General features: G+C 42.8%; 2 protein-coding genes across 5 annotated transcripts in view; one reads left to right on the top strand and one right to left on the bottom strand.

Moving 5' to 3' along the window:
• Positions 1–20565, top strand: part of LOC125760998 (peripheral plasma membrane protein CASK) — a 229278-nt gene that overhangs the window by 68340 nt on the left and 140373 nt on the right. The window lies entirely within an intron of this gene.
• LOC125761005 (alkaline phosphatase) lies at positions 11377–17857 on the bottom strand. The gene is made up of 8 exons (XM_049421727.1): positions 17350–17857; positions 16829–17166; positions 16492–16684; positions 15044–15216; positions 13137–13301; positions 12528–12699; positions 12101–12270; positions 11377–11999 (listed from the first exon to the last, which is right to left on the bottom strand). Exons 1-8 carry the CDS (start codon positions 17432–17434, stop codon positions 11649–11651), a joined length of 1647 nt encoding a protein of 548 aa, XP_049277684.1. The 5' UTR covers positions 17435–17857; the 3' UTR covers positions 11377–11648.

Below are 20565 nucleotides of genomic sequence, written 5' to 3'. Positions count from 1 at the left end.
TCCGGCAGACTAGTTCTTTAGCGTTTATTAGTCCCTTCAGGTGGTTTGCACCTAACTTGGGCTCTTGGGTGAATGTTTTTGCCGGAAGCGCTCCTCGGTTGCAGCTCGGTTGCAGCGACGAAGCAAAGCAACTTTTTTTCGCCCGTTGCAGCGTGGCGTAATGGGGAAAGTATTTTTACGCACCACCGAACACACCGTGGTATGCTATCGAATGAAACTGCGGTTTGTCGACCGTACGCCAAACCTGCCAAGTGTGTGAGGTGCAGCAGCAGTGATGCAGTGCTGTAGAGGACGCTTTGGGAAAAAGCTTTTCAAGTGTCGCTTACTTGAGTGAAGTAGCAGCACTTTCGGTGGAGCTCTGTCGACTTAAGTTAGGTGGATTCAGTTAGTGGGAAATGTTCAGCTCGACGGTGGCACTAAATGATGCGCTTGATTTTTGTTTAGGATGGGGTTGACGATAGTCCTTTTGAAAATAAGAAAAAATGCAAATGAGAAAAAAAACAACAAATTGTTACAAGGTGAAGCGTTCAAAATTTTGCATAAATATTGGTTTTAGCAGTTGCAAGTGTTCTGTTAATATGAGTACCAAACGAAAATAGAAATTTTTTGGTAAAGCAAAATGTTTCTCAGCAATTAAAGTTTAATATGTTATTATCTGGTTCATGTGGTTCTTATAGTTTGAAGCTTGTAAAAATTTACAATTATTAGTTTCACGTGGAGCATGAAAGTTTCTGGTGAACAATCAAAGTGGGCGACTTTAGTCTACAAAAGTTTTAGCTCTGTTCAATCCACCAAAAAATTTATACTACAGTGCGATGCATTCGTTTAGGTTTACGCAAATAGACGACAATTTGCAGCGTAAACTATCTCAAAGCTTGCATTAAGGAATGCTGGGGGCAAATTGATCCACAAATCATTAAAAACCTTATCGATTGTATGCGAAAAAGGAATTTTTGGACTCATTAAGAACAAAGGAGAACCTACCAAATACTAATCAAGCAGCATATCATGGAATTTTAATTTTTTTTGAGAGTGGGGCTAAACGACTGCAACACTCTTTATTTAATTTTTTTCTTATTTAAACTTGCTAAAGCGCACTGGTGGTAGAACTTTTTTTTTTTTTAAAGAGTTTGAAAAGATAACAAAAAAACTTATAAATAAGTTCGAATAAATTGAATGAAATTTCTTTTAACTAAGAAACCTATCAATATGATGGTGCGGTTAAACGAATGCATCGCACTGTAGATATTGATATTACTTCATAATATGAAATATTACTTACTGGATTGTGTTACACAGAAATTTCCTCAACGAAAATATGTTGATGTTTAAAAAAAACGATGGTAAAAGTGTTGATGTCCTTTTACTAATTCAACAACTTCAGACGAAAACATGTTGATTTTATTCTTCTAAAATGTTTAACAATACCATCAGTAACTGTTTACATGATTGATTGTAACGGTATGAATATTAAAACGGCAAATTGTGATAAGACATCCTTTTATCTGCAATCGCCATGCCATACCTTTGTGCAACAGCACAGTTTAAGCTATAGACAAAAGCCAACCTTTTATCGGTTTTGCTTTTATCTGCAAATTTGCTAATTGATGCGGTTTGTGAACAACATAAATATTCATTTGCCTCTTAACTCTTTTGCTTGCCCACTTTCTTCTACCGTTTGTTCCCCGGTTTAAGCCGGGCCGATATTTTTAACGCACCGCACGACTCAACAAACAGCAACGAAATCTTTATATTGATTTCCTTTTTAAGATATCAACCCCCTGCCCCAAAAAAATGCCGGTCTGGTTTGTGTATCTTGTGAATGCTGTTTTTGGAGTTGTTGGCAAGTTGAACAACTTTCTGAGCTGGGTTTAATTTGGTCCATTGCGCCGTTACACACCGCCGAACCGTCAGCGGGAAGATTTTTAATTGGCATCTGCCAGAAGGGGGCGAAAAATAAAACAAAAAACCCGGGGAACGGGACTCACTCTTTTTCTGATAAGTACCTCCCCCGGTCGCCTGGTCACAGTCTTTCATTTCAAACGTAGCAAGAAAAATAAAGCAAACGGAATGGTGCAGAAATTAAAGTATTAGAAGCACTGATTGTAATGGGCGTCGGTGGGGGTGGTTTGGGGCGGTAGGTTCCCCAGGGGAGGAGAGGCAGAAACGCGTCGTCCGGAGTATGATGTTATCGAATTAAATTTAACGATTTCCAAACTGTGAAACCATTTTCCCTTTGCGGGGGAAAGGAGCAAAAAGAAGGGAAAAATGGACAAAAGGGAACGAGTTGGTCACCGCACAGGAAGTGACGGTTTTTTCCTCTAGTTTTTTTGGAGGTTTTTGGGGGTTTAAATTTCTAATTTAATTCACAAACGTACCAACTGGTGAAGTTGGTCAAATGGTAGGGGAACAGAAAAACCCCATGAGCGGACGGAAATTGAAATGACGGTTCACAGGGTCAGTTTGCTAGTTTTGTGCAACCCGAGAGGCAATCGGTACGGGGTGTGTGTGTGAGTCCGATTTATCTAATAGAAATAGTTTAGAAAGTCATATTTTCACACTCGAGTTTTCCGGTTGCAATCCGATTTAATTTTTGGGGATCCCGATCCCCTCTGGTGCGAATGGGTGAATGAATGTTTAATTTACCCATCGGATTAAAACCGAACTGGTTACGGATAGGTGGGATATATCGCTTATAGCTCTATTCTTTTCTAGCTTTTGCCACAGTAAATTCTACCATCTATCGGTCTGGACGATCGTTATGTGCACCGCAAAAGCTTCGTATTATTTGGGCAAGGATTTGTATGAATCGTTTGCTTTATTTCACCGTACGAAAAATGGAGAGTTTAAACTGTTCTGGCCCGTTTAAAGGTGATTGGGATCATTTAAAACGGGGTACAGTTTAATGATTGTTTCAAACTAAAACGAAAAACTAAAGCAAAAAAAAAATAAAACACCACGGATGGAATCATATTTGGAGCTATCAATCGTACCCGTTCACTGTAATAATCGTTTATCGATGCGAGTAATGAAAACTCACCGTCCGCGTAATAAAATGCTTATTGAAGGATGCAAAAATGGTAACCACATAAAGAGTGTGGTGGTGTTGGTGGTGGCTAGTACACCGAGTTGAAGTGTGTTTTATTACTTCGTGCGGTTGCGGAAGCATAACGCAAATGGGAGAAAGAAGAAAAAAACTGCTGCAGTTTGCAAAAAAAAAAACACTTCCACAAACTCGTGCAATGAAATACCTCACTGCCAGCAAAAAAAGTCCAATGGCCGGTGGTGATTGTTTTGCCATTTTAAAGGACGATTACATCGCTGTTGCGCATCGGTTGATACAAGGCAATTCGGTAGTGTTTTTGGTTACTAGTGTCGTGAAGTGGAGATTTTTTATGTTGCTCCATCTTGAGCGTGTTACAACATCAAATGTAATGTGTGCCTTGTGCTGGTCACCAGTGCTTTGAATGATTGAATCGTATGTTTACGGAGAGCTTGATATCTTCGCCGCCGGTCGTGATATCGTAATGTCGTAATGTGTTTCCGAGTACGAACGAAGATTGCTTTGCATTAAGTTACAACTTGAGAAGTTTTGCAATTTTGTATATTGCTGCATAAATAAAATGGACCTTCAATTGATGGAAAAGTGTATAATATGGGGGGTGGGCGAAACCTTACTCTTGCACCTAGTGCTGCACATATTTTACGTTTGTAGAAACCATTTTGTACGCACACATCTCTCTGTGTTTGATTGACTTGAGTGTGGAGTAAAGTTAAAATAAACTGGAAAAAAATTGTAGAGACATCATTGCTTCGAATGGAATTTGGACCCGTGTATGTACACTGAGTCTAGTGATTTTCAATCAAGTTTTTTTGTTTGTTTCGTTGTTACCCCCTCGATCGTTTCTCGATTCTGAACCTTCCCTATACCAGGGATCTGTGAAAAATGTATTCTACCCTTGTACATCAATATGGATAGTTGTATCGTTTGTTACTGCGGTCGTAAAACATTTCAAACCATTACTGCCAAGTATTAATAACGCTCGGAACAAAGTTGGAACATTACGCTCGTTAAGCATGGTACACGAAGATACGAAGAGATACTTCAAATACGTCTATGCTAACGGATGAATGGTTACAGTTGTGGTTCAATTTCAATGCATTGTTAGGTTTTTTTTACATCATTCAACAGATATGGACCAGGTGGATAAAATACTGCACAATTAAAGCTTCTATTTTTCATAATTAAATAGTAGCGCAGTGAATGAGAACTATAAATGTCTGAAATAAAGGAAAACAGCAACATTTTCCTCACGTTTAAAATGATCTCAATACGAATGCTGAATCCAGCTACAGATCGATGAGAAATATCGTTTCACCGGGTCGATCGTTTTCGTATTCATGTCTTGCACATCAAAAATTCGTTTGCCCTTTTGCCGGCTGTTTCCCCGTGTACTTACTTTCTGTGCCGTCTAGTGTCATTGCAGGACGCGCATGTAATTTGTATCAGCAGTAGTGAATGTGTGTGTGTGTGTGCCGGTAAAAACATTTCGTTTCCTTTCCTTTCTTTCTTACATTTGTCTTGTTCTCTTGTTGTTGGTTGGAAAGTTTCTTTCCTGATGGGATGATGTTTTTCCTCCTTCTTTGTTGTTGCTTTGCATTCGTTTTGTTCGCGGTTCTAGTGAAAAACTGGTACTTTTGTTGTTGATGTTATTTTCTTTTCTTTTATTTTTTTTGGAGCTCCTTTTACTCTTGCTGCCGGCGCCACTCTATCTTTGCAAAGCGCTCAAGCAGCTTACTGCTGGCTCGTTAGAGTCGTGGCGAAAAGTTTTGCCAGGCTTTAGCCTGTTCATTTCGACCTTTCGCTTGAAGAGGAAAACCTTGAGTTTTGAGCATTTGCCGCCGAAGAAACCCCGAACCGAATTGGTAGAAGCGGGTGACAAAGTGCTGGTGAGGAAAAGTTGAAAAGGAAGGTGGGTGGAAAACGCAACGTACAAGTGGCGCGGGGTGGGAAGAGAAAATAGAGAAAAGTTTTGAAAAATTTACATCATAAATCTATTGCTTGTTCTTTTTTTTTTGGGGCCAACGGTTTTTGGTTCAAGTTTTGGTCTGTTAGCAGCGAATCGAACCGCGATCGGGTATTTTTTTTGTTTTGTTCTTCCTGTTAAAAGCGTGTCGGAATTATGGCACAGCAGATAATGGATTGGAAGGCGATATGAAATCGTGATCCGTACTTGATGCGAACGGTTGATTTTTGGGGGTTCTTGGAATGGGGCAAAAGATGTGGCAAAATATTGAACACTTTGGCATTGAAAAACGGCAAGAATAGCGGAAAGTTAGATTTTGCTATTCGATGGTTAATGTTACAGGGAAATTGAATACCCTCTCCAAAAAAAAAAAGCAAAAACAAAAAAAAAAACAAAAGTTGAACAGATCTTTGCATTTAAACGAGGTATCTCCATCTTTGATTTATCGACTCCCAATTGAAGTCAGCGAGTGCATGACATTTGATGGTTTTTTGTTGTTGTTGTCCAATGTAACTGAAAGCTGTTAACGTTACGATAACATGTCCGTTACAAAGCGATAGAAAGGATAGATGTGTTTGTGGTAAGACAGAATTGATTTCTTTGAAGTTCTCGTTTGTTTTTTTTTATGCACATTGGAAAGACAATTTATTTATAGCTATCTAGCTTCCTCCAACTTTAACAAAAAAAAAAAAACACTTCCCTGAAGCATGTAAAACAGTTGCAAAGTAATGTGGTACACCGCAAGATTTCGCTCACAGTACGTAAAATTGATACACGAACATTACTTCTTGTAGTTCATGAGACGTGTGCGTAGTCTCTTTCCGCCTCCCTGGTTGCGAAGGATTTAAATCAGCCTTGTTTGTACGTTCCATGCAAATGGCATTCGGTTTCATCCCGATACACCGACTGAAAGCTGCTTGTTGCTACTGTTTTATTTACATTGTACTCATATATTTTCTTACCCTTCTCGCCAGCAATAACGAATGCCAAAACCGAGGTTTAATAAATGTTTCTTTTCCTTTCGTTTCATGGGTCTTTTGCTGCCTTTCTTTTGCTGTTTGCTGCACAACAATAGGTAAGTGTCAGTGAGACCAGAGCGACGACTTTTCTCATTGCTTTCTGGTGGTGGTTATCGATTCAATCCCCCAGTTTTTGGCATGGTGGAGAGTGGGGGGATGAGATGAAATGGAACGAAGATGGCAATCCGCCCCAAAATGTGTGTGTGTGTGTGCGGCAACCAAAAGCCCGTGAACCAGTGAGTTCAAAAATGGGCATACAAACGAGCCGGTCGGTAATGGTCGGTAAAGAAGCAGTCGTTTGCTTTCTGCCACAAGGCAATACCTACCGGCAAAGTCGTCGAATGGTAATGCAATTTTTCATACACTGATAGATGGTATCCATTTGTCACGCGGTTGCGCTTTCGCGCGCTCCGAACGGAAATAGGGAAAAGCGCCATTGAGGGAGAGAGAAAAAAACATGATGATGATGAAATCGCCAAAGTGCTATAAGACATTTTCCTGCTACGAACTAACGCTTCCAATAGCATTCAGCGGAGAGGGGTGTGCGTTTTTTTTTGGTGCTTTGTTTTGTGTTGTTTTGTTGATCGTTGAGTCGAAACATTTTTCTTTCTATGTAAAGTGTCGAAGGCGCACGTGGACTGCAATATAGTAAGCATTTACTTCAAAGGCGTACTAGCCACTGCAATCCAGGGAAGGCAAGCAGCTAGCATGAACATGTTTGGTTGGGCAAAGGCTCACGACCAGTTTGTGGTGGTCAAAGTAATTGGCTCACCATTAGCGATAATTTCAGATGCAAAAAAAACGTGAAATCAGAACTGTCCACGGTCTTTCCTTGGCGGCAACCGGATGACAGTTTGGGCAGTTGGGAGGGACTGTAAAAAAAATGTGTAAAAATTTCTAGCATCCCTTGAATGTCATTCCAAGAGCGGAGTCTTAATGGCCATAATTATGACGATGACGGTGATTGAGGGTTTTGATCGGTTGAAAAATGTTTCGGTACAATTCTTCGCCCGTGAGTATGCGCCTGAATGTAGACTATTCGCGTGGTTTTTTTTTCTTTCTTGTACCCTGCGCTGGTACAATCGAGTGGCATAATTAATATTGCGGTTGTACAAGAAGTTTTCTTTTTGCAAAACGGGTACCAGAGTATCGTACAAGGGGAGTACTACCCTGTTCGTAACGTTAACAATGGCAGCGAAGTGTGGAGAAAATAGGCAAAAAAAGAACCAAAGAAACGAAAGGATTCATTTCACCCGTGTGCTCACCATTGTGCTGCGGGTGTGCTGCGAGCGATGGATTGCGACCTATTGGTCGTGGCAGATTTTCCATTGAAATGAGAATGAAAAGCATTCTACAAAAGAGAAGAATCTCCGAGAGGTTTTGTGTGTATGTTCGTTTTTTTTTTCTTCTTCTTGTTTGAGCCAAGCGAAGAATTAAATCGACCTGTCCGGATTCATCATGCTTCCGGGATACCTGTCGTCGGGATACGGGAGCCAGGAAAGGACACGCTACATCTCTGCTGACCAAAATAAAGCAAATGTTAGTGGAAGGAAAGCAGTGAGTGCGGGGGGAGGGGTAGGTCACCGCCTCGTTGCCGTTACACGACATGGAAGCTAATATTTCAGATTCCGTTGGCAACGGCAACAGATGAAATAGATAATGCACAATGCCTGGTGAATGCATCACCATGCCCCTGATATTACCAGCTGCAGGGTTTTGGCTCGAGCTCGCTTGTCCGGGAGTGAATATTAATATTTTTCGCTTACCCGCTGTGAGTGTGTGTGTGTGTGTGTGTGTGTTTTGTTTGAATTACATTGAAATGACGCGTCTGGAACGGCAGGGAGCAACGAGTTTCGACGATAGATCGCGACAAGTGAGAAGTGGCTTGGGTCGCATTATTTCCACTCCATCGGTATTACCATGGTGTACATATAAACTGGCGGTACGATTGTACGCAATTTTTCGTGTGCATATTGTGCTTTGAAATAGTTTTGCACCGGTCTGGGATGCGTGTGCGCCAGTCTATTCGGGTTGACGGGAGCATTGAGCACACGGTGGATGATGTATTCATTTTAATTTCATGGAATCGGAGGTACCACATAAAGGGAATGTATTGTTTCGAGCTTACAATGCAACATTTGCGGGTACAAGGTATGTTGCTAGTTTCCTTTTGTGATTGGGACTGTTGCGAAGGATAACACTGTTCTATGTGTAGAGGTTTGCGGTTGACAGATGCTGAAGCTTTTTAGCAGTGTATAAGGATATTTTACAAATTCTGCTGGAAAACGTACGATTTTGTACGTGACTATTTTGTTTAGGTTTATAATTAATTTAATTTCATAAGCGATCTTTATGAGCAAAGCGTAATGCTCATCATGTATGTTAAGGTTAGAGGAGATTAAATTAATTGAGTTCTCTCTGAGCTAAAAAGTTCAGAAATATCTGATAAAATTTTTGTAATTAGTAATTTAGCGAAAACTCGTTATTTAAACATAAAACGTCTGTCATTTTGTTTTTTTTTTTTTTTAATTATTAATTTCTTCGAAAAACCCCAGATTAAAGCAACTGCTTTAAACTGGACTAAACGTCACCGATGTTTAATTTGTTTACTCTCTCTTGAATGTCTTTTTGAGCTTCTGAGTGTTTAGCTTAACTTAAAAAGAAGCACATCTCTAATACCCGATCGTTTGTCCATACTTAAAGCCCACTATCTATAAGCCTACTACTGGCTTTGGCTATACTTTATCCAAGAAGAATGGTTCACTGGGCTCAGTATCCAGCATGGACGTATTTCCTAATTCTCCCGTGACTCATTCAGCTATCTCCATCATCCGTAGAGAGAAAAATTGCACCCAAAGTGAGGTCCATTCTTTCACTCTACGCCAAATAAAGTGCACAGCCCGTTTGGATTTATTGTTGGTTCCCCACCGTCCCGTGTACTATTAACGACTACTGTGAGCCGTCTCACCAGCACCATATCCAGGCGGTTTGATATGCGACAAAGCAAGAGTACCGCCGGTTGTTACGGTTGGTTATTTGCAACTCCCGAGGCGCGCGCTGTAATACATACTAAGTACGTGGCGTATTGAGAACGCACCGTTGGAACGCCTATGAAGAGGCTTGGCTTGGGTAGCGATTCGATTAAAAATGGAGTACTGGTAGCGGAAGGATTCATATTACGGTTATATGAATCCAAAATGAGCGCTTCGTCGCCGAGTGGTTCCGAGAGAGAGTCACCGAGGAATGGCCGACGTGCATCGGGGCATAGTGAAATTAATAGTTTCGGATGGCTTAGTAGCTGCAGGGCAACGCGAGGTTTTAGCAGAATTTCGCTGGACATCCTCATCTTTCCCACGGCTACAGTGTGGGTGTCGAACAGCTCTTTGAGCGTACCGAAGTGGAAGTTTGCTGATGGTAAACTCCGCGAGGACGTTACAAATCCGTCCGTTCGCTAGCATCGAATCATTTCGTCCAGTAGTCGTGCGAACTGTGCTCGACGGGCCCAACAAGTAATAGCCCGGCGCGCGAGCCTTCCATCGGAGAACCATAATGTAATAATTCCCGCAAGAATTCCATTGGACATTGGTGTATGGGTTTTACTGGTACGCGGGTTTTTGACGGGCGCGAGGAGTGGGAGAAAAAATATGGAAATAGTTTCGCTTTGGTTCATGGTTTTTTTTTTGTTTGTTATACGTTTTTATACTCACCGCAAAAGGTTTTTACTTTTTTTGCTCGTCGCGTACTGCATAAATCCAGAAAAGCGAGTCGATAACTAGAGTTGTTGTTGCTTGGGAGATTGCTTACAGAAGGATGATGCATAGAACGCAAAATGGTGAAGCATAGCATTTGCTGATGCTCGAACCGGGTTCGTTAACGATTCCGCTCGGAAAAAGCTGCACCAAAGTCGTTCCATATTTTTTGGGATGAATTCGTTGTTTTCCCCCCCCCCCTTTTCCGCTTTTTTTACGATAGCAATTAATGCTGGCAGTGCTAGTGCTAGGTTCAAAGAGGTTTCACTGCTTCTAAGGGGAAGAAATATGCACTTGAAGGGATTTTTTGCTGACGAATCTGGAGGTTCAGTTCTGAAAACGGATGGAAGAAGGATTACACACAAAAAAATACGACAAAAATGATCGACTCCAAGTTATTATTATAGTAAAACTAAAAGTAACAAAAAAACGAAAACAAACACGTAATAGCGGAAAACAAAAGCAGCATTGCAACGTGATTTAACCGCCTGCAACTTGCCTGATGGGATGCAATTTTCCACACCTCACCCGCCCGCGGGGGCATTTCCATTGGATAGCCATAGCTTCGATTTGAAAAATGAAGCACTTAAATAAAACCCGCACGGCCAGGCCATTTGGCCAAGTCTTTTTAATATGCTTCGAAGCATAATAGGCGCACGGAATTGGTTATCGGAGGGGTAGTGTTCCCTTTGTTTCGTTCCGCGTAGTGACGCCGAAAGCCCTAAGATCCCTTCTGCTTGATTGTTCTCCCGATAGTGTCGTTTCTCGGTGTGGGATTTCGTTCCTTAAACGGTAGCGTGGATGTGATTTATGAGAAATAAGGCTCTGCAGCATAAGGAGCACCGTGTTTCGTAATGGTGAAAAAGTAGTTCAATAAGCTCGACCCCGGCGGGTGAGGGGGGTGTCAGTTGGGTTAAAAAGAGTGCAAAAAAAAACAGACCAGAAATCGAATGTAGAATTATAGTTTGTTCGGTGTATGGAAACGCTTATTGTAGCGCTCATTTACTTGCAATTTGCTAGCGGTTGTATGCCCTATTGTATGGTTGTTGTTGTATACTGTAGGTATGAGAGCAGTTTAATTAGTGTATGATTTATCGGAAGCGAAGCTAGCAGTAGATTGCACGCGATGTGAATGATGGAAATTACTTCGGTTGAGTTTCTTTTAATTGAAGTTTTTTTAAGAACGTGGGAAAGAAAAAGCTTATTGCTTTCCTATAAAAATTATAGCATCTGAAGTGTTTACTATTCAACCGAGTAGTAAGTTTATGGGAGTATTTTTCGGGGTTTCAACATACTGCAAACAATAGTGTGAGAATAACTTCCTCGCACCTCTTAGAATAATTCTTAGAATAATTAGAAAAAAGTTTCAATAATATATTTCCGGGCTTCACAGGTGCATCATTCACTCGACCTAATGATATTCGCCTGTGAGTTAGTCTCAATCTTTTATAAACTCATACTGAACCAAATCTAGTTTTATTAAGACTCGTTTAATGAATCATTTTTGTCATTCATCTGTAAAGCTACTACAATAGAAATTGCTTGATAAAACTCTTTCGAATGTCAAACACGCAGAGTGCATCATTTCGCTGCGTAGCGTTTTAATGCGTACGCATTTATTTACTACGTCTGGTAACTCGCCCCCGCACCCGTGGCATCTCAATCAACTTCAGTTGAGCTCCAATACTGGATGACAATTAAGCCGAAAGGAATACTTGTACCACAAGGCACGGGTCTTGCGTTCTGGCCATGATACCTTCCGGCATCATTGCGAACGCTTGTGAGATTCTAAAAATTCTTTCCCTCCCCCACCATTGCTCCCAATGTACTGTTTTGTTGGTAAAGATGTCCGTTTACGATTGTTCGCTGTTGGTGCAGGACGTACGCCTCGGGCCAATGCAGGACGCATATGCCATCGCGTGCGGAATAAAATGCTGCTCGTAGGTACCGCTGAACAGATGCGCCCAGGGACCGCTAGCAAAAACGGCCACATCGTCACCACCGTGCGTTTCCAGCCCGAGTGGTACGGTGCTCGGAAAGGCGAACGATTTGTCCCGCATGTCGACCCGGTTCAGATCTAGCCGTGCCTCGCGTTGCACGTTCCGATCGTAGCCTGGTCCGTTAGCGTAGCTGATGGTAGCGTACGGCAACTCGTCATCCGCCCGCTGGCCATTATTAACTCCGAGTATGTCATTTTTGCGACTCTGTGTGTAAGAAAAGATGAAAAGCGAAGGACACGAGCATGATTAGAGAATCATTTTTCCTGGTTCTGCATGGTTCTGCACCTGTACTCGGCACCACTTACCGAATAGCCGCTCATTGTCATCGTGTGCGAATGATCCGCAGTAACGACAATCAGGGTATTATCCTGGCTCGTGCGGCTGCGTGCCATCTCGATAGCTTTGGCAAACTCGACCGTCTCGTCGAAGGCTCTTATCGGCTGAGTGTAATGATGCCCATGATCAATCCGGCCACCTAGTGTTTGTTGGGGGAGGGTGGAGTATCGTTGTCCGACGTACAATCCGATGGTTCGATGGCGGGGATGTGCAAAAGCACGGAGTATAGGATAGAATGTGTACAATAGTTTAGCGCTCGTGTTTCAACGGTAGGGACACAGAGGACAAAGGATTTGCTCCAAGCTGAGGTCGTCCAGCGTCCAGCGTATAATGGAGAAACGGTTCGAAACAAAACAAAAAAACAGGCAAGGGTCCAGTTCTTGCAGTGTCACGTACCTTCCACAAATAGAAAGTAGCCATCATCGTTGCGCTCGAGAATGTCCATCGCCTTCGATACCATCTCGGTTAGGGTTGGGATCTGCCGTTCGTCCGCGTCGAGATGATAGGGAAGATGCTTGCTGCTGAATAGCCCGAGCAGATAGTCCAGCTCACCCCGTTCTGTGTCAGTCTGTGTGTGTGTGTGGGATACGAAACACATCACGCGTTAGCCGAAAAGGAGATTTCGAGTTATGTTCAATACTATTGGTTTTTTGTTGTTGTTGCTTCAGTCATGAATTTTAAGTTGCTTCATACTGTCGCTTGGGCTGAGTTGCCCAAAACTAGGAGGCGCACACTTTTATCGATGAAGCAACATTGTAGCAGTGCTGCAGTGCCTTGAGGACGTTAAAAATCTCATTCCCACAAATGATTACCACAAATCGTAATTGGTTGAAGTTGACACGGCATAATGCTGTGTATCGCTACGGGACAGACACAAAACCTGTCAAACCAACCAATAATGTAACTCATCAACCTAAAAAGATATCTTGTCGTAGGGAGTGTGTGTGTGTGTGTTTGATAGAGCGGAGATTTTTTTTTGTTGCTCCTTTTGCTACCCCTAATTACCTCGAGTAATTGGATACGGTTCTGCACGTATGCAGATCGGTGATGGGAATGATGATGTTGCCAGTGTTTAATTAAATCCACCCCATCCGTACGCTTGCCTCGGATGCCATCGATGTCGGTTTCGTGTGTGGGCAGAAATTGGCGGCGACCTCCTCCCATGATAACCTGCAAAACGAGAGTCACATCATAGAGCAACGAACAGACAGATGTATGTAATGCACCCATTTTATCGAACACAGCTTATCGCTGTAGAGTAGAAGGAAAGTGCTTTCTTTACAAAATGGAATGTTATTCGCTAGTGTGTTCCCTGCCTAATGAATGGGTTGTATGAAATTTGGTTCAAAGCGTTTGAAGAGAACTGCTCGATGAGCAGTGTAAGTGCGGCTTGGAATTCAAGTATACGACAGTAAACAAACGGAAACATGTGCAAGCACTTATACAGCTGGGAAAACGCATTGATCGGATGGTGAAAAAAAAATGTATAATGGTAATTAAAATTGATTTCTGATGTTTAGTTAACTGTTGCTTCTTGGTTGAGTTTTTTGTGTAAATTGTACCACAACTCAATAATGGGATTACATGCGGTGCTCAATATGCAAGACTTCCCACGAGCTTAGGAATTTAATTTTATCCCCAAAGTGAAACCGGTGTGGTGTTCTCCCAACGTGTGGTGACTATTTGATGAACTCCAACCTCCAAGTTGGCAATTGATTTCATTTAATTAAAGCTGACGTACGCTTTGATGTGTGTGATCTCAATTATGTTTTGCGGTTGATTGTGTGACACACAGCGTAATGGAGTAAAAAACAAAAAAAAACCAAAACCCATCCCAAGGCGTTTTGTGTTCACTGTCAAACAGTGGAAGCTCGAATGTTGAACTTTATTCTTAAGACTTGCATTTAACTTTGGATCTAACCCAAACAGCATTAGCAAAGTCACAAAAATGATCATCGTCGCTCGGAACACTAATTACGTTCCCAGTTTATTACTTGCTCACCGGGTAGTCCGGGCATTCCACCCCTGAATGTGTGTGTGTGTGAGAGAAAGAACATGTAGGTAGTTGTTTGCGGATTAGGACAATCGTAGACTTGCGTCCACACTCTGGACGGAAGAGTGCATTGTTCGGGTCTGATGCAAGAGCCTTTTTCGGCTAGATAAAATGCAAACCCAAAATGGAGGTTCGCGGCTAGCGTTTCAAAGCACATTCGTACACATTTGCGTTGGGGATTCGAACCGAATTCGATTATAGTTGGTTTGCGGCAGTAAAGGGTCACCTCGTCGCTTATCACATATTGGAAAGTTTGAGGTTAAGTCTGAATTGTAGGTGATAGCCGAAGCTTAAGGGGATAGAAAATTGGTTCGAATGCATGTTGATAAAGTGAAGTCCTACCCTGCTTAGTGCCGGGCTATTCGATAGTGCATTTTACACACGGTGACAGTACTCAATCCCTGCCGAAACCGAAATGGAGCAGTTTCGGGCGGTGAATCTTTTCGACCAGATTTCATCCTAATTCGATTCAAACACTTGAACGAATGTGTGTGTGTGTGTGTAGTTTGTGCGCAGTGAAGTAGACTTTTGCGGTCGAATGTCTGCCGACTTTTGCTAGATCTCTGGTACAATCGTTTCAATGAGGAAAATGAATCAGCACAGAAACATCGTTGTATTCCCAGTCGCCCCATGCAGGAAGATGCAGTGAAATGCAATGCTTCCCATGCACTGGCAGATGTTCTTTATACGGAATGAGCGTTAGGTAATAATCTTGCCCAAAACTAAACCAAGGAAGTGGAATGTGTCGAGATAGTGTTGGATGGCTTTTGACGCTTGCAGAAGATGCCTTACTTCCCCGGGAGGCTGAAGGAAGTTTCCTATGTGTTTGTGTGTGTCTGTGCCGTTTTGGTTTACTCACTCGCATTTGTTTGCCGACATGGCCATGGATAAGCTGGGTGGCAATATCTTGGCAAACGGTTGGATCAAAGCCGTCATTCTCGATAGCGCCATTTGACTCCCAGTTACGATTTGCCGTATGGGCGTATACGCCGGCCGGTGAAGCATTCGTTACCTCGGTGGTCGTAACGAATCCTGTAAGAAGAAGAAGAAGAAGAAGAAGAAAAGATAAAAGAAAAGATGACGAACATTGGTAGGTTGGGTTTGGATGTTCTCGAACTAAACCAGAACTTTGGTCAATCGAAGTTTGGCCATCATGAATGGGGCATTTTTTTTGCCCTTGCTGAATGTGATGGTTGTGTTTGGGGGGTTTGAGTTAGTGCTATTAACCGGATGTATGATGTTTACACGCCGAGTCAGGGACCTTCTTTAGTATATTTGAGAAATCCTTCCCCCTTTACTCGTGAGGAAGGAAGAAATCTCACTTCTGACTTTTGCCAAAATCAAGCATCCAATCGTGCCGAAAAAGGGTTAACAGGGAATGCGCACCAGATGAAAGTGTGTCAATAAATTTGCATAAAATATTTACAAACTCGCTAGGGATGTAATAGCGAATACGGCTACTCCGGTGCCCTAACCTCAACTGCCAAGACACGACAGCGTTTGAGACGGCGGTCGGAGGATCTCTCCTATCACAATCGATTTTGCAGGGCATCTTTGTCGCCCTTGTTGTTCCCATTTGTGCTGTCGGTGCATTTCTGTCTGTTACAGGCATGGACGGAAATGCACGTTCATTCCCTTTCACACCCCCCCCCCCCCAACCCGCTGGGACAGCGGGGACGTATGGGTGGAAGGACCCCCAACAAACAATCCACCCACGGATCGCCCGTTTGAGGTTTAGGTTTTGTGTTCTAGTTTTAGCGAAACGTCCAAGCTATGAAAGATGAATGTCACAAACAAGAACGAGCCATGAATCCTTGGAACAACCGGAGGCTGTAGTATGGAAAGCATCCGCCGCTACATAGCTGTAAAGGAAAAAAGAAATGCCCCGTACCATCCAGCCCTCGGTATGTTGACACAATGTGACGAATGATTGACGAATGACAGTGTGCTGAGGAAGCGAATAGCCCGATAGCGGTGAAATGGGGGGAGTCGGTTGGTTTCAATTGTTTTCGTTAGACCTCGTCCACACAACCCAAACTTCGTCGCGCGATTCATTCGTTAAGGCTAGACAACGTACGCTATCCGCTGCAACCGGCTCGATGCTGCGGTGGAACAGATAAGCGGTTTGAGTGTAACGGAAGCACCGGAAAGGTTGCACTGAAAACAGCGAATAGCCAAGGGAACGTATAGCTGCGGTATTCGACGAACTGCGGGTGTGTGTGTGGTTCGATGGTTGCGCCATCGTTGATGATCGGCCAGTTGATGAATGGGAAAGGAGTTTTGAACGTTAGTGAGCTGGGTACAAACCGGTAGCCAGTCCTGCATCCTGGGCCCATTTTGCAATGGAATGTACATGGTTGGCGGTATCGTTCTGTGCCTGACAGTCCCCGAGGGCAGCCGCCGCCGTAAGCCCGATCGTGCCGTAGTTAGCTTTCACCCCGGCCAGGTAGGCGGTAGCGGTGCAAGCCGAATCGGCCACCTGTACGTTGGCACAGTACGTCTGGGGAAGAAAGGGACGGATGCGCGCGTTACACGACAGCAGACAGCAAGCCAAAAACCCCGGGAATGAATATTTGATTCAATCAATTCGTCACTGAAGTTTGGTTTTAAGCACAGGTACACCGGACGCGTATCCATTTCCTACCTTGGAGAGACCAACGTACGGGAACCGTTCGAACGATAGTTCGGTACTTTCGTCGCCGAGATAGACGCGTGTAGCGGCGAGCGTCGGTATCGAGAGCCCATCACCCAGGAACATGATTACATTCTTGGCCACCTTCCGGTTGAGTCTGTTCTTGTGCAGCTGGCGGTCGAGAATATCTTGCGCAAGATTGTTCCAATACTGGGCATGGTGTTCCGTCTGGGTCGGTGGTTCAAAGCGTAATTTCGGCATCGTTGCGGACGCGCGTTTGGTGCGTTGGTCTGCTGCTGGCAGCGACGGTTCTTCGAATAGGAACCGCTGCGGATGCATCGGATCGTATTCTGTATGAAAAAAAGAAAAAAAAACGGTTCAAAAAAACCACTAACAAACATTGTTAACCACAAGTCAACTCTTTTCTGTTTGCTACTTCCGCGTTTCCGCACTACAAACGACTATTGATATGTCCTTCTGTCGGTGGTGTTGTATCGACGACCTACAGCAAACAAATGCCAACACATACTGACCTTCCTCAGCATGCTGATGGTACAATGGTGAGGTTGAAACTAGGCCACCGAACAGGGCAAGATAGACGCACAGCTGGTACATCATCTCGAACGATAATTACCGCCCGGTTGGTTTTGTTCACGAATGGATGAACGGGACTGACCACAAAACGTCTTGCCCACGTCGGACCGGTCAGCTCGGCTGAGCCGTGAATGTACACTCCGCACGGGGTTGGAACGGTGGTAGAAGCGATGATACACCTGCACACTGCAACAGCGAACGAAATGGTAAGCGTCTTATATAGCGTCTGCCGAAGGTGATAATAGCATTTCGGGCAAGACGGTTTCTTCTTTCCGATAAGCCACACGCGGCCGGTCGGTTAGCAGCATGTGATAATGGGATCCCGGTTACGGGGTGCGGTTGTTTGCAACCGATGGTGTAGTTCAGCTGGATGCAGCATGTTCCTAACAGCCTACTACACTAAGCCATTATCGGGATAGAACCGGACTGGTTCCCGGTGTTAGTTATGGTTTTGTTATTGCAGCTACAAGAACATTGTTTTTTTCTGTTTCAACGTCTAACTATCTTGGTTAGTTCGTCGAACAGAAATTGTGTTGAGATTTTTGGTGCTTTGCTAACACATGGACGTGTATTGTATTTACTGATATAGTACATCAGTGCTGGTTTTAAAATAATGATATTTGTTTTTTTAAATATAGGAATATTAGGACTAGAATTTGTTGAAGAAAAAATAGGGTTCAACCATTAGTTACAAGTCGTATAAAGTACAATAATTCAGTTTCAATTCTCGTATGACTCAGTTAAGGATGTTCTGGATTTTCTGGAAGTCAACTCACAAAGCAAAACTCAGCAAAGCAAGGAATGAATTTTGGAAACACTTTTTTCTTTGTTATTGCAAAAGCAGTTGGTGTCGTTGATTGCTGTATACTATTATGCTGATGCGATATATCTGCAGTAGTTGCAGGCTGTTAGGTTGCTCTGTGCTGAATACAGTAAGAAAGTAAAACCACCTGCCTTAGCATATAGAGTCGAGTTGTTTTGAAGTTTACTCTCGTCTGTTGAAGAATTAGGTTCAGTTTGTTAAGGTGACGGTAGTAAGCAGCACTGGTTTCCATTTTTCCTGCGTACACAAAATCATGAACCACTCAGAAACACACAACCTGCGTTGCTGGTGGTTAATGCTTAACCGAACTGATTCGCAAAAAAGGGTTGTTAAACATCTTGAAAGGTAGCCAAGTGTGGAATGGCCAAAGGAATTGGTGTTGAATGGAAAGTATGTTGTGCAGGGTAATATTGAACTACTTCGCGGCACCACGACGGTGTGACGGTTAAGTTTGTACTGAGCTCGCTTTCTGTGCGACAGAAGCAACGTGATGATGGATCTCGTTAGTTTATGGGTTTTTTTTTCTTCGTCTACACTCTTTTTGTAAGAATCACGAATAGTGCACTACCGGGAGCTTTTGTTGTTATGGCGTTGAGTTAACAGTACCGGTATGTAGCTGGTGTAGTGCTGGTTTGTGGGATTTCTTACTCGGGGTGGTTTTTTTTCTGGTGTATGCATCCATACCACATCATCCATTGCTGCATCGTCGAATATGTTTGTGGAGCTCGGCAAGCCTATGTAAGCTTTCTGTTAGGCGTATGGTACTCGTACAGAATATGTAAAACGCACAGCTTCAGTCGAGAGTGCGTTGTAAGTATCTTGCAAATATTTGGAAGAGAATAATGGAGCACAATTTTCTTGCTGTTAAGGAGATATGGTTAAGATGCTTCCAAACGTTGGCAAAGCGCATCAAGTTTTCTGCTTGTGAGTAGAAGAATAATTAACATAATACTCGATAATACAACACACGAAACGACAGCTCATAATGCTGTTGTTGGTTAAGAAAGTACTTTAAAAAAATATTATAGTATCTCAAATAAATTGTCAGTACAAATTAAGTTTATCTGCTGGAAAATGACAAAAAATGTCACCTTAAATATCGCAAAACGATCAAATTATGACCTTAAAGCTTTAGTTTAATTTAATCTAAATTTTATCATAAAAAAGCAGTACTTTTTTAATAATAAACTTTTATTGTTGTTTGAACTCAAATAAACGTTCATAATCATAAAATTGCTCATATCATGAAACACAAACAGCACGTGCTGTCTTCCGTTACCATGAGTCAACTATTTGAAAAAGTTCATCGTTTGCTTATCGTCATGTCTTATCATAATTCCCACCTGCCTCCTGCAATAACAACTCCCAATTGTTTAGACGCATGTACCTTGTTTTTTTGGTTCTTCTCTGTCAATAATGCATAACCATTTTCCAATGTCACCGTCTGTCTAATCGTCTAAGGAATCGAACGAGCTTACAATTGTCACGCCTAACGCGAGTCTCATGCGCAGCACGTGAAAGGTGTGTCGTCGTGTAAAATGCGTGCAATCAAATCGGTGCTCGCGGCAGCGTGACTAGACGACTAGCGTTCGTGTTTGAATGTTTGCTTGTGTTTGCAGCAGATAAGAAGATCCGCTCGAATGTGTCTGAATGGCGCACCGTGTACCCACCCCGGATGCATCCGCTCGTGTTGAGCATGTGACGGATGCGGGGATTTCAGCATACTTTCAATTTTGATATGCTGATCGATTAGTAGATTAACTGTGCTAAAAATGGCGCACCGCACACGGGGGAAGCTCAGTCACCGAGTGCTTTTAGTATGTTTGATTGATTATTATCTACTTCGACCGGGTATTGGAGCGATTTGCTTTGATCAACTGGTGCGTAATCTGTGAAGTGATGTGTTGTAGCATGATGTAATATGTGGTTTGGCATTACAATTTTTGCGTGTCCATGTCCTCGTATACTCTTATTTTGGGTGGATTCCACACGTCTGGTAATCGTTTACTCGCAAGGCGAAATGTGTGTAAGGCCTGGCGTGTAGTGTAATTGCGGTTCGCCAGTACTAGGGAATTAGTTTGAAAATTTAATTACATTAATGCACTCGAGAACTGTGGTACGGTGGATGGCACTCGGAAATAGCGACAATCATCGTCAGATGTATTGTGTTGCCTGCTCCATCAATATGGCATGTTTTAATTTAATATTAAAAGCATATTACATGTGACGTCTTTTCTGTGAAGTTTACCGTTTATGTAAAGCCGATTTACCGTGCGTTTACTTCATATGTGTGTGATGGACGTCACAAAGCATAGTTAATGAAAAGGATATA

This window comes from Anopheles funestus, chromosome 2RL, assembly GCF_943734845.2.
Source record: "Anopheles funestus chromosome 2RL, idAnoFuneDA-416_04, whole genome shotgun sequence".
NCBI lineage: Eukaryota > Metazoa > Arthropoda > Insecta > Diptera > Culicidae > Anopheles > Anopheles funestus.
The sequence above is the reverse complement of the archived record's forward strand: the minus strand, read 5'-3'. Positions and strand labels throughout refer to the sequence as shown.